At 49.2% G+C, this 13,645-nt stretch overlaps 1 protein-coding gene across 3 annotated transcripts; it reads left to right on the forward strand.

Moving 5' to 3' along the window:
- Positions 1 to 1,991: 1,991 nt before the first annotated feature.
- On the forward strand, positions 1,992 to 13,337 carry PYCR1 (pyrroline-5-carboxylate reductase 1). Of its 3 annotated transcripts, none has more exons than XM_075278182.1 (8): positions 1,992 to 2,086; positions 5,912 to 6,041; positions 7,216 to 7,286; positions 10,504 to 10,683; positions 10,804 to 11,025; positions 12,169 to 12,261; positions 12,343 to 12,506; positions 12,754 to 13,337. In XM_075278182.1, exons 2-8 carry the CDS (start codon positions 5,975 to 5,977, stop codon positions 12,914 to 12,916), a joined length of 960 nt encoding a protein of 319 aa, XP_075134283.1. In that variant the 5' UTR covers positions 1,992 to 2,086; positions 5,912 to 5,974; the 3' UTR covers positions 12,917 to 13,337. The 3 variants fall into 3 exon arrangements, with proteins under 3 accessions (XP_075134283.1, XP_075134281.1, XP_075134282.1); XM_075278180.1 differs by having other exon boundaries at positions 2,029 to 2,078; positions 5,892 to 6,041; XM_075278181.1 differs by lacking the exon at positions 1,992 to 2,086 and having other exon boundaries at positions 5,610 to 6,041.
- The last annotated feature ends 308 nt before the right edge of the window (positions 13,338 to 13,645 follow it).

Genomic DNA, 13,645 nt, shown 5'->3' on the forward strand with positions numbered 1-13,645 from the left:
TATTGTGTACAGGGGGCGCTATAGGACATTATACTGTGTACAGGGGCCGCTATAGGACATTATACTGTGTACAGGGGCCGCTATAGGACATTATACTGTGTACTGGGGGCGCTATAGGACATTATACTGTGTACAGGGGGCGCTATAGGACATTATACTGTGTACTGGGGGCGCTATAGGACATTATACTGTGTACAGGGGGCGCTATAGGACATTATACTGTGTACAGGGGGCGCTATAGGACATTATACTGTGTGCAGGGGCTGCTATAGGACATTATACTGTGTGCAGGGGGCGCTATAGGACATTATACTGTGTACAGGGGGCGCTATAGGTCATTATACTGTGTACAGGGGGCGCTATAGGACATTATACTGTATACAGGGGGCGCTATAGGACATTATACTGTGTACAGGCGGCGCTATAGGACATTATACTGTGTACAGGGGGCGCTATAGGACATTATACTGTGTACAGGGGGCACTATAGGACATTATACTGTGTACAGGGGGCGCTATAGGACATTATACTGTGTACAGGGGGTGCTATAGGTCATTATACTGTGTACAGGGGGCGCTATAGGACATTATACTGTGTACAGGGGGCGCTATAGGACATTATACTGTGTACAGGCGGCGCTATAGGACATTATACTGTGTACAGGGGGCGCTATAGGACATTATACTGTGTACAGGGGGCGCTATAGGACATTATATTGTGTACAGGGGGCGCTATAGGACATTATACTGTGTACACGGGGCGCTATAGGACATTATACTGTGTACAGGGGGCGCTATAGGACATTATACTGTGTACAGGGGGCGCTATAGGACATTATACTGTGTACAGGGATCGCTATAGGACATTATACTGTGTACAGGGGGCGCTATAGGACATTATACTGTGTACAGGGGGCGCTATAGGACATTATACTGTGTACAGGCGGCGCTATAGGACATTATACTGTGTACAGGGGGCGCTATAGGACATTATACTGTGTACAGGGGGCGCTATAGGACATTATACTGTGTACAGGGGGCGCTATAGGACATTATACTGTGTGCAGGGGCTGCTATAGGACATTATACTGTGTGCAGGGGGCGCTATAGGACATTATACTGTGTACAGGGGGCGCTATAGGTCATTATACTGTGTACAGGGGGCGCTATAGGACATTATACTGTGTACAGGGGGCGCTATAGGACATTATACTGTGTACAGGCGGCGCTATAGGACATTATACTGTGTACAGGGGGCGCTATAGGACATTATACTGTGTACAGGGGGCGCTATAGGACATTATACTGTGTACAGGGGGTGCTATAGGTCATTATATTGTGTACAGGGGGCGCTATAGGACATTATACTGTGTACACGGGGCGCTATAGGACATTATACTGTGTACAGCGGGCGCTATAGGACATTATACTGTGTACAGGGGGCGCTATAGGACATTATATTGTGTACAGGGGGCGCTATAGGACATTATACTGTGTACAGGGGGCGCTATAGGACATTATACTGTGTACACGGGGCGCTATAGGACATTATACTGTGTACAGCGGGCGCTATAGGACATTATACTGTGTACAGGGGGCGCTATAGGTCATTATACTGTGTACAGGGGGCGCTATAGGACATTATACTGTGTACAGGGGGCGCTATAGGACATTATACTGTGTACAGGGGGCGCTATAGGACATTATACTGTGCGCATCCCCATGTTTTCCTTGTACTGTCTCCATCACTTTCCTCTTACTAGCCGATTCTGACAAGTAGCTGCAGGGGTTACTCGAGGTTTTCTAGGTAACTGGGCGGGGCTCCTCGGTCACGTGTTACTTCTAATGGGGGCGTGACCACGTGTTCCCTGCCATGCGGCAGGAGATAGTGGGCGTGTCACTATAACAGTGGGCGCGTCTAGAGTGATTTCCTATACAACCATAATAGGGGGCGTGGTTTGCCTAATAAGCTCTTCGGGGCGTGGCTTCTACTGGTACCCGGTAATTCAGTGCCGGGATTGTGCGGTGCAGAGTGAGCGGGGCTGCAGCGGAGGACGTGGAGCTGAGAGCGGAGGAGGAGTACGGAGGTAACGGGGCGGGAGAGGGGACACGTGTCATGGAGTTACATCAGACACGTCAGCCCTGTACACGCTAGATCATTCGTGACGTCACAGGATTGCATCATCCATACAGCAGGGCTATAGACTGCACTGTATTGATCTGCCACCTGTGGCTGCTGTGGAACTACAACTCCCAGCATGCCTTGGGTACTAAGAGTTGCAATTCCACGTCAGCAATGGGCTGCACAATCTGTCCCATGTATACAGGAGTGGCTGAGACATGTAGTTCTTCTACAACTTGTATCCTCCATATCCAGATACATCACACCCGGTCCCTAGGATCCGTATCCAATCGGTAGAGGGCAGACAGGGCAATTGGCTATTTGTGTAGTGTCTGTGCCTAGTATGGAAGCCCGGTCACACTCGCTTGACTGGGACTGAGCTGCAAACAAGTCACGTGATATCACAGACGTGGGGCTATAGAGGATCGTGACATCGACAGAACCGTCTGGGTTGGAGAGATGGTAAATTGGAGCAGTTAACGTAGAACCTTTCGTCAGCTCGTTCTATGATATTCGCTGATTTTGACACAGTTGGAATTTTTTCTCTAGCCCACGCAATTCCTGAGCAATCACTGCCGTTACTTTATGCCAACTAGACTCTCTAATAGCTAGTGGGTGGTCTCAGGTAGGAGTGAGGGGCGGAGGTTATCACAGCCACGCCCCCATGCCTGCGCCTGCCACCCACTTGCCTTTAGAGAGTCTAGTCCACATGAACTAAGGGCAGTGATTACTCAGGAACGGTGCAAGCCAGGGAAAAAAATGCAACTGCGTTGGCATCAGAGGAGCAGGGACTTTGAAGGAGGTGGCGAAGGGAGCTCTTTAAAAGTAGTGTCTTACTGGTCTGGCACTGCCACGTCCAATCAGGCATGTTATGGTTTCATTTACGCAAGGCATGTTTAATTATTGTAGCAACAATAGCGAAGGGTGTGTGAGCTATCACGGGGTGGCAGGTACATACCTCCCAACCGTCCCGATTACCGTGGGACATTCACGATTTCGGTGACGTGTCCCGGTTGGAGGGAGGTATGTCCCGATTTTAACTCAGATCTGCGTCCGGAGGATGGGGGGACATGAATCTGGGGGCAGAGATGGGGGACATGAATCTGGGGGCAGAGATGGGGGACATGAATCTGGGGGAAGAGATGGGGGACATGAATCTGGGGGAAGAGATGGAGAGGACATGAATCTGGGGGAAGAGATGGAGAGGACATGAATCTGGGGGAAGAGATGGAGAGGACATGAATCTGGGGGAAGAGATGGAGAGGACATGAATCTGGGGGAAGAGATGGAGAGGACATGAATCTGGGGGCAGAGATGGGGGACATGAATCTGGGGGCAGAGATGGGGGGACATGAATCTGGGGGCAGAGATGGAGGGACATGAATCTGGGGGCAGAGATGGGGGGACATGAATCTGGGGGCAGAGATGTGGGGACATGAATCTGGGGCAGAGATGGGGGGACATGAATCTGGGGGCAGAGATGGGGGGACATGAATCTGGGGGCAGAGATGGGGGGACATGAATCTGGGGGCAGAGATGTGGGGACATGAATCTGGGGCAGAGATGGATGGACATGAATCTGGCGGAAGAGATGGGGGGACATGAATCTGGGGACAGAGATGGGGGGGACATGAATCTGGCGGCAGAGATGGGGGGACATGAATCTGGGGCAGAGATGGATGGACATGAATCTGGGGGCAGAGATGGAGGGGACATGAATCTGGGGGCAGAGATGGAGGGGGGACACGAAACTGGGGAGAGATGAAGGGTGTATATGAAACTGGGGGAGAGATGGAGGGGGACATATAATTTACAGGTGACTGTAGGAGGATTATACTGTGTGCGGGCACATGAAAAATGAATGAGAATGGGCGGAGTCAACATTACAAGTGGGTGGAGCTAAATTTGCTGCGGCGCACATTTTATTGGGGGTATGCAGGTAGAGTCCGCCAGACTGCACCACTAACAAGCCCGGCACCAAGGCCTCAGGCATCGCCACACCAGGAGAACCTACCTCTGTCCTCTCCATCCTAACATCGGCCCTGGAGAGATCTGCAGTTTTTCCCGTCTTTGTAAGAGACAACTTAGGATGAGACAAGATCGTGCCTAGGAAGGTTGTCAGCTCTATAAGTTACAATACAATGCATGCTATATTCTGTCACCTGGCCCAAGGACCACCTGTTGCAGCACCCTGGTGGCCACTAGTCCACTACTTTGGTGTGTTCATGGTCCCAGAATAGACCGCCCCACCCGGTGACCGCTCTGGGAGGATTATAGACTATTATGACAGGTTGTGTGAGTATAAATAGCTGATCCTGGGCCCGGCCTCTCCAACAACAAAAGCATGAACTGTACATGGGGCAGTGATTTTGCCACCCAATTATTGAGAGGTTCCAGCCACAAGTTGGGCCTCATTAGGGGTCAAGACCTTCAGTGACCTTTCACCTCTTCCACCAACTCCAGATCTTTCCATCTTTTATAATAGACTCCTTCCCACTGATTCCGGCACAGTTGGAATTTTTTTTCTCTAGCCCCCACCGTTCCTGAGCAATCAGAGCTGTTAGTTTTTGGTGCCTGGCAAGTGGGTGGTGTCAGGCAGGAGCAGGCACAGGGGTGCACGTTCTCTTTTGGATTGGAGCTCTGATTCACACCCCCTGGCCTGCCTCATACCACCCACTTGCTATTAGGGAGTCTAGTTAGTATATCTGGTACCAAAACTTTCTGCACAGATTGCTCAGGAATGATGGCGGCTAGAGAAGAAATTCCAACTGTGCCGGAATCAGTGGAGGGGGGACTATTTAAGGATGCAAAGTAGTGAAAGCTTCTCTTTAAAAACAATTTGCAAAGTGGCATATGTCCACTGTAACATGCATATAGGAGATTTAAGGTGCCGTACATCTTCAGTATATCTCCTAACTTCCTGATACACAATGTTGGGTCAGCCATGTGTGCATGTGTTTTCTATAGGGATAAGATATAAGCCAATGTCACATGTGATTGTTGATCCATTTAAAGGGATTTTCCAGGACTTATATATTTTTTATATAGGTCATCAGTATGTGATCGGTGGGGGTCAGCTGGTGAAGTGATCATTTCGTCTTGGGAAGCCATACATTGCATAGTGGCTGTGCTTGGTATTGCAGCTCAGCTTCGTTCACTTGAATGGGGCTGAGCTTCTTGTACCATGTGACCTATGAATGTCCTGACACTGGTGAAGGGAAGAGGCTGCACTGATTGTGAGCAGGTAACCGTCGTGCGTGCTGGGAGTCGACACTCCACCAATCACTTATTGATGACCTATCCTAAGGATTGGCTGTAAGTCCCAGAAAACCCCTTTAAACACAGGACTTGGGGTTGCTATTTTTGTGATCGGCAGGGGTCTCTGTGGATCAGTGATAAGTTGTGCATTCTTGGACCCCCCCCCCCCAGTTGGAAAGAGTAACAACCCCCTTTTCCCATAAGGACATGTAGCTCAGGTATATAGTATATATGTGCTGTGACCGTTCTCTATACACTCAGTGACAGGAGGATTTACAACATTCCTCTCCGCTGGCAAATAACGTGGCTCACCCTCACTTAGATCACCGACCTCAGTTGCCCTCGCCAGTAAATTGCTGTGTCTGCAGTTTCCATAGGAGATGCATGCACGGTGCTTGGTGTGTGCGTGTACATGACGTGCTGCAGGACTGGAGTCCAGACTACCTGACTATAGATCTGACAGTCTGACTTAGGGCACTGTCGTGTGCAGTTTGCTGCCTGTGTGTACTGAGCACATATCCCACCTCCGCAGGGTCCTGTCTGATCTGCACTCGCTGCCGTTGTCACCACAGTATTGATCGTACCAAAGATCACCATGAGCGTGGGGTTCATTGGCGCAGGACAGCTGACCTATGCCCTAGTCCGGGGCTTCACCGCAGCAGGTAGGTAGAATACGTTGATTTAGGTTCTGAATAGGGCGACATACGTAGCAAAGCCGTTGGAAATTTTGTACTAAAAGTTAAACATTGTTGAATCTGTGCAGCACCCGAAAACCAATGCACAAAAAAAGGAACAGGTAAATGGACGTTAAGGCTAAGAGTGCCGGGACTGAAAATCGCATTATGTTCCCTGGAGCCTATTCAGACGACCGCCATTATTGGTCATGTGGCGTCCGTGATCAGTGCAGGATACGTGCAGGAGCCATTCTCTTCAATGGTTGAGTTGTGTCCGGGGAAAAAAACAGATGCTGCACAGATCTTGGATTGATGCATTAAACACACGGCCAAATCTCGGTTCGGATGTGTAGAAGAAAGTCGAATGCCCGACCAGGAGGAGCTGTTTGGAAGAATTTCTTTTCCATTTGGTTCTTGTCCAGTAGACTTTGCTTAAGGCTACATGCACATGTGCTAGGGCCATGGTAAAATGGTGCAGACGGCACAAGGATGAGCCACGGACTCGCCGATATTCTTCAGTGAGCTGAGGCGCAGGAATAGGACATGTCCTAAGTCTTACCAAGGGCTCGGGGATCCGTGATAGTACATGGGCATGTGGGGGGTCCATACGAATATAATGGGTCAGTGTGCTAGCCACAGTCGTGTCCATGGAGCCTAGACATTGCAATTAATGATGGTGAAAGTCGGCAACAATCCAACTCTACTGGATTCTTCCCAACCACTATCAGTGGGTGCGGCATTTGCAATCTCAGCATCATGCTCCCTGTGTAGCCCAGACCTTACACTGATCCTATATTCTTTATATATACCTGTAAGCAATAGCTAATGTGCCAGGGCAGTACACATAAGTTTCACCTCGCCTATACCCAATGTCTGGCGCATGCGCAATGAAGCTGAGATTTCATTGAAGGGCAGCAAGAGATAAGTTCATTGAGAATACTGCTGCACAGTCCAGTGCGGGTCCTCACAGGATGGACACGCTGCAAGTTTTCTGCTACAGAATTACCGGCAGAAAAAACATGGTCTTTACGGTAACAGCAACACACACAATTTTAAATCTGCAGCATGGGAATCTCTGCTTGCATAGGTAGAAATCTGCAGAAATTTCACAGAGTTTACAACTTCTTTTCCTCTGTTGTAATGATCTTGTCTCTTCTTACAGGGGTGTTGGCAGCGCACAAGATCACCGCAAGCTCGCCAGACACTGACCTGCCCACGGTCGCCGGACTGAGGGTGAGAAAAATTGTCATGATGTCCTGCAGAGATGGGAATACGAATATTAGGCTATTGAGTATACATTCCTAAAGAATATTGAAAAAAAGAAAAAATATAAAAATTGTAAAATACTTAACTATTAAAGGGGTTATCCAGGCATTAGACAAACCCCTGTATAGGCCGAGGGAGCTGTGTCTTTGGGTTTTTTAAAAAAAATTCTCACCTGTCCCCATCACTCCAGTATCCATTGGTCCCTCTGGCCATGGCCCCCTTGCCGGACGTTCTGGACCCCACGTCACCACTGAGACCAGTTGGTTTAGTTGCTGGACAATCCCTTTAATAATGGGCCATAAGTTCCTTGTGGATGTCCAGAGACAGAGAAAAGGGTCAGAGTCAGACCCATTCTTGTCCATAGGCTGTGTCTGGTATTGTAAGACCAGGTTCGCAACGAGAATTTTTGTGGTGAAATGTGGCGCAAAAAGTCCACCTCCACTTCTTTTAATTGGGGGGGGGGAAGATGCTTCAATTTTTGGCGCGCTGAAAAAAAATCAGTGATGTTGTAGAATTTCATTCCTTATTGTCTATGCGCCTTCAATTCTTGCGTATCCTTTGGGGGAAAGGAAAAGTCTGGCCATACAAGACAAGAGACACGGGACTCGTAACGTTCTTGAAACCTTCCTTTATGATCTCACAGGCAGTGGCGTGCAGAGGCAACTGCCACAGGGCCCGGGACATTAGGGACCCGGTGACAGCCGCTACCGCTGTTATCATTATACTCAGGGAAGGGGGGGGTGTCTTTGCGGACCCCCGAGTATAATGATTGGGGATCGGGAGAGGTAAGAAACATAAAAAACACTGTTACTTACCTCTCCACGATCCGTGCAGACTTCGGCCTAGACGTCTGATGACCCCGGCCTGCGTCCCGGGTCATGTGACGTCTGACATCATTGAAGATGGACTACTTCAGAGGCCGACAGTGTAGGAGATGGGAGATAGGTGAGTAACAGAGTTTTTTTTTATGTTTTTCTCCCCTTGAGTCTCTGATTATTATACTGTGGGGTCTGAAAAGACCTCAGAATATAATAATAGTTTATGGGTGTCCACTATGGGACATAATACTGTGTGCAGGGGACACTATAGGGCATAATACTGCGTACTGGGGACACTATGGGGGATAATACTGTGTGCAGGGGGCACTATGGGGGATAATACTGTGTGCAGGGGCCACTATGGGGGATAATACTGTGTGCAGGGGCCACTATGGGGCATAATACTGTGTGCAGGGGGCACTATGGGACATAATACTGTGTGCAGGGGCCACTATGGGGGATAATACTGTGTGTAGGGGCCACTAGGGGACATAATACTGTGTGCAGGAGACACTATGGGACATAATACTGTGTGCAGGGGACACTATGGGGGATAATACTGTGTGCAGGAGACACTATGGGGGATAATACTGTGTGCAGGGGCCACTATGGGGGATAATACTGTGTGCAGGGGCCACTATGGGACATAATACTGTGTGCAGGGGCCACTATGGGGGATAATACTGTGTGCAGGGGCCACTATGGGGGATAATACTGTGTGTAGGGGCCACTAGGGGACATAATACTGTGTGCAGGGGCCCCTATGGGGTATAATACTGTGTGCAGGGGCCACTATGGGGCATAATACTGTGTGCAGGGGCCACTATGGGGGATAATACTGTGTGCAGGGGCCACTATGGGGCATAATACTGTGTGCAGAGGCCACTATGGGGCATAATACTGTGTGCAGGGGCCACTATGGGGCATAATAGAGCGCGCAAGAATGCGTAGGAGGGGGTCGGTCGAGGTGTTCGGGGGGGGGGGGCCATGTCAAAAGTTCGCCATGGGGCCACGCCATTTCTAGTTACGCCACCGCTCACAGGACTAGTTTATTTTATAGTATCAGTCCTTACAATTTCCAAATAGGTTCAATCCAATGGGAATGATGCTTTTAAGTCGTTGCTCCCATCAGAATTGCTCTACCCTATGAGAGATTCAAACTACTTTATTAGCTGGCTGAAAAAATAAGGGTATGTTCACACATCAGAATTTGGTGCTGATTTTCAGGCCTGGGTGTTTGCTCCTGCTATATCAGACACAACCTCTAGTTGGGAGAATTTTTCCCGAGAGAAAAAAAAAAATCTTAATTTCTTTACAATGTGTTTGCTCACCTTTCACTTGTACGTGATAAGCTCCAGACAGGGTTATCTCTGGGTTAATCCACATTTATTGGTGCAGTAAAGCGAGTAGATAGCGCAGCAGAAGTCACCTCTGGTCACAGTCGTACTCGGTCAGGTATATTCCAAAGCGGATTCAACTAGTTCTAAAGTTCAGAATTTGATCTACACCGCTGGGATAGTCACATCTAATCCTATAGTCATTGGTCAGGCTACATTCACACCAAGTGTAGCAGACGTCCTACCGTCCATATCTACAAGTCTGCAATGGCATGGCTATATAGCTATCCCTGTCACTGACTACTCAATGCATGAGGTCTAAAGGACATCAATTTGGCCATCATAGCCCATCAACCAATCACTGTCTTAGGCTGACTTGAGATGGTCTGTTTCAGCTAGAACCCAGATCTTTGTAGCCTAAGGAAGCTTCCAAGGCTCTCAGATTTCATATGACACCAGAACCACTGTTCTAGGTGATAGAAAACCAGAGATACAGCCATGTAAAGTGATCATCCAGATTGTCATATTTGGATTGGCAATACTTTGTTAAAGGGTTGATGGGAAGACATTTAGATCTTAAGTATTTCCAAGAAGTTGTGTGGCCGTCTCTCTGGTTTAGATCACCTAGAACAGCGGTTCTTGTGTCATATGAAATCTGAGCACCTTGGAAACTTTCATATACGACCAAGATTTTTAGCTGTAACAAAAGTTTTAGTTAGAAGCACAGTTGTGATTGTTTATTTTTAGATAACTGAGACTGCTTTCATAGGACACCAGCACCACTGTTCTAGGTGTTATATAAACCATAGATGCCACTATTTTAAGTGCCCCCTTCCTTTGGCCACTGCTACGTCTGGCTATACTGACAATACACAGGGAATGGGGGCTGATCCCCTGGCCAGCGCTGCTAGGGATAACTTTAGAGCCCATTTTCTACAGAATTTAGAGGCCGACCTACAGAATTCTGGGTAACTTCAGGACTTCAATATTGTCCCAATTTATATTAATTTAACCATTTTGCTTTCCCAGAAACTCGGAATAAACTTCACGACTAGTAATAAGGACACGGTGAAGAACAGCGACGTCCTCTTCCTGGCCGTCAAACCTCCCATCATCCCCTTTGTGCTGGATGAGATCGGCTCCGACATCGAGGATCGTCACATGGTCGTGTCCTGCGCGGCCGGGGTCACCATCAGCTCCATAGAGAAGGTAACACCGTATATACATAGGTGCAGGTCCGTCATTTACTGACCTCTACCACTCCCCCCTCCCCATTACCGGGGGTAGTTCTCCGTTCCCCGTCTCATCTTGTTAACCCCAACTTTACAGAAACTGACCGGCTTCCACCCCGCCCCCAGAGTCATCCGCTGCATGACCAACACCCCTGTGATAGTCAGAGAGGGGGCCACGGTGTACGCCGCAGGGACCCACGCAGAGGTGGAGGATGGGAAGCTTCTGGAACAGCTGATGCAGAGTGTGGGCTTCTGCACCGAGGTGGAGGAGGACTTGATCGACGCCGTTACCGGACTGAGCGGGAGTGGACCGGCGTATGTAAGTGCGAGCAGAAGAGTCAAGATGGCTTCCTCCTACTTGTTAGATCCAATTTACAGGGACTTTGCGTGGACCAGATTTCCTAATGGGTTCTGTCAGTTCTGCACACTGGGTTCTTGTCTGGTTCACGATCATGTAATCGGCGCCCACCACCCCAGTCAATCCGTCTCCAGGAGAGGAGACGGATTGATCCAGGAGCTGTTTCTGATCATGTGATAGTGAGAAGGAACCAACCTAGAAATCCGGCATCATAGAAAGAGCCCCGGGTACCCCGGTTGTTAATGGGGCCTGGCAGACCCTCCGGGATACTGGGCCGTGGAAGAAGCCACTTAAAGGGATATCTCCAAAAATCCTACCTCCATTTTTTTCTTACATAAATAACTGCAATGACCCGTATTTTCTCCTCTTCGTCTGTGGCCCAGTAGTCAGGTCCGTGCATGGAGAGCTACACCGGTGTCATTGGCTAGGTATTAGGCTGGGTGTGCATGTTGATTTTGAGTAGCTCCTGGTCGGCCACTTATCTCCTGTGCAGTAGCGGTGAATAGGACGGCTCCCGGGCATGCAAGTAGTCCAAGGCCCGGCCTATTCAGCTGCTCTGGTCCGGTGATATCCATTATGGCGCCCCTTGCTGGTAGGACGAGGGAGAAACTTTTTTTTACCACCCACTGAAGCCAGAGAAAGTAGGATGGAACTGTGGAGTCAAATGCTGGAGATGAGTACATGTGTTTTGATTTGTAGGATGGAATAATTTTAAAAGAAGAGATTTTCTATGGCTTTATATTTGTGCCCCCACCAGTCGGGTGAGCGACGCTTCCACGTCACAGGCCACCCCTGGACAGGCCTGGCGCCAGCAATCCTCCCCAAAATGTAGGCACCCATGCACCGTCTCGAAAATAATACCTGGTATAGCTTTGCCCAAAGTGCTGGGAGCCTTAATGCACACCCCCTTAACTGCTCCTGCCTGACACCACCCACTGGCTATTAGGGAGTCTAGTTAGAATATCAGACATTAAAACTGATTGCTCAGGAACGGTGGGGGCTAGAGGAAAAATTTCAACTGCACCAAAATCAGTAGAGAGGCGTCTATTAAAGGATTGGGATTTGTACACACTGTCAATTGACTCTTCATGGCTTTTCTTGCAGGCCTTCACCGCCCTTGATGCGCTGGCAGATGGCGGGGTAAAGATGGGCCTTCCCAGGCGGCTGGCGGTTCGTCTCGGAGCTCAGGCCATGCTGGTTAGTGGCGCCCACCTACATTTTCTGGTTCGGTCTCATTTGTTCTAAAAGTTAATTTATTGGTTGTTGGATCCTTATCAGGGAGCGGCAAAGATGCTTCTGGAATCGGAGCAGCATCCGGGACAGCTGAAGGACAATGTGTGCTCACCAGGGGGCGCCACCATCCACGCTCTGCACTTTTTGGAGAGTGGAGGCTTCCGTTCCCTTCTCATCAATGCTGTAGAGGCGTCCTGCATCAGGACCAGGTAAGCCAGGTGACCTCTGTCATTACTCTGATCCCCCCCGCCCACGTAAAGGACAAGAACCCAGCACAGCAGAAAACAGACGCCGTCTACATTAGACCATACGTACTTCCAATCATGGCCACTTGGTGGCAGCATCGCACAGCTGTAAAAACGCAAGACGTCTTTTTTGAAAATGGGCAGCCCCATCCGCTGTATAGCAGCAGGGGCCAAGTTGATATGTTTTAACCCCTTCTGTCTCACATCACAGGGAGCTCCAGTTTTACGCAGACCAAGAAAAAATCCCCGCAGCAGCCATCAAAAAGACAACGCTGAGCAAAGTGCAGCAAGAGTCGCCCTCCGTATCCACCGCCTCGCCCGGAGTCAAAGTCAGTCTCTTCAACAACAAGACGCCAGGAGTGAAGAAGTTCTGAGAGATCCCGAATGTTGCAGCCAAAGCCATAGAGCGGCCCCTAGCCTGCCTGCTAGGGGGCGCTCTAGTCCTCCCAGCTGGAGCCAGGCGGTGTTTTTGTTTGTTTTTTAATTGAACCCAAAAAAGTGACTTTAGAATATTTTTAGCTTTTTTTTATGTCGCTAATCAGTTAATTTCCAAAAATTTAGGAAAGATGAGGCGACTTTACTGTCTGTGTGCACATCATGGGGCCGGGGGACAGAGGGATTGTCGTGTCCCCTTACACACACATACCCCACGATACCAAGATGGCAAAGACAAATCTGACGTGTCCGCGATTCGCCGCGCCATTTTTATCCGTATTTCCATTGCTTACGTTACGCCACCTGTCACACGTCCCATCAGACGGTTCTGTAAGACAATAAAGCTCTTTCATCCTCCTGTGTTTGGGGCATTTATGCGGTTACAGGGGGTTAATAATAATGGGTGCGTTCACATAGGTCCAGTGATCTGGAGACTCCTCGGGCTGGAACGTCACATGACAGAAGATGGACGCTCGCGCCCAAAAGCTGGGATAGATCCTGTTGGTAGAGGAGACCGTCTGTTCCCTGTTCTAAGAGACACTTATACTGAGGAGCAGAACTGCAGTCTGCCATAGGTGCTCTCCTCCCTATCTATAGTATAATACAGCGGTGTGATGCCCCTCCCCCTACAGTCTGCCATAGGTGCTCTCTTCCCTATCTATACCCTG

This window comes from Leptodactylus fuscus, chromosome 6 (assembly GCF_031893055.1).
Source record: "Leptodactylus fuscus isolate aLepFus1 chromosome 6, aLepFus1.hap2, whole genome shotgun sequence".
NCBI lineage: Eukaryota > Metazoa > Chordata > Amphibia > Anura > Leptodactylidae > Leptodactylus > Leptodactylus fuscus.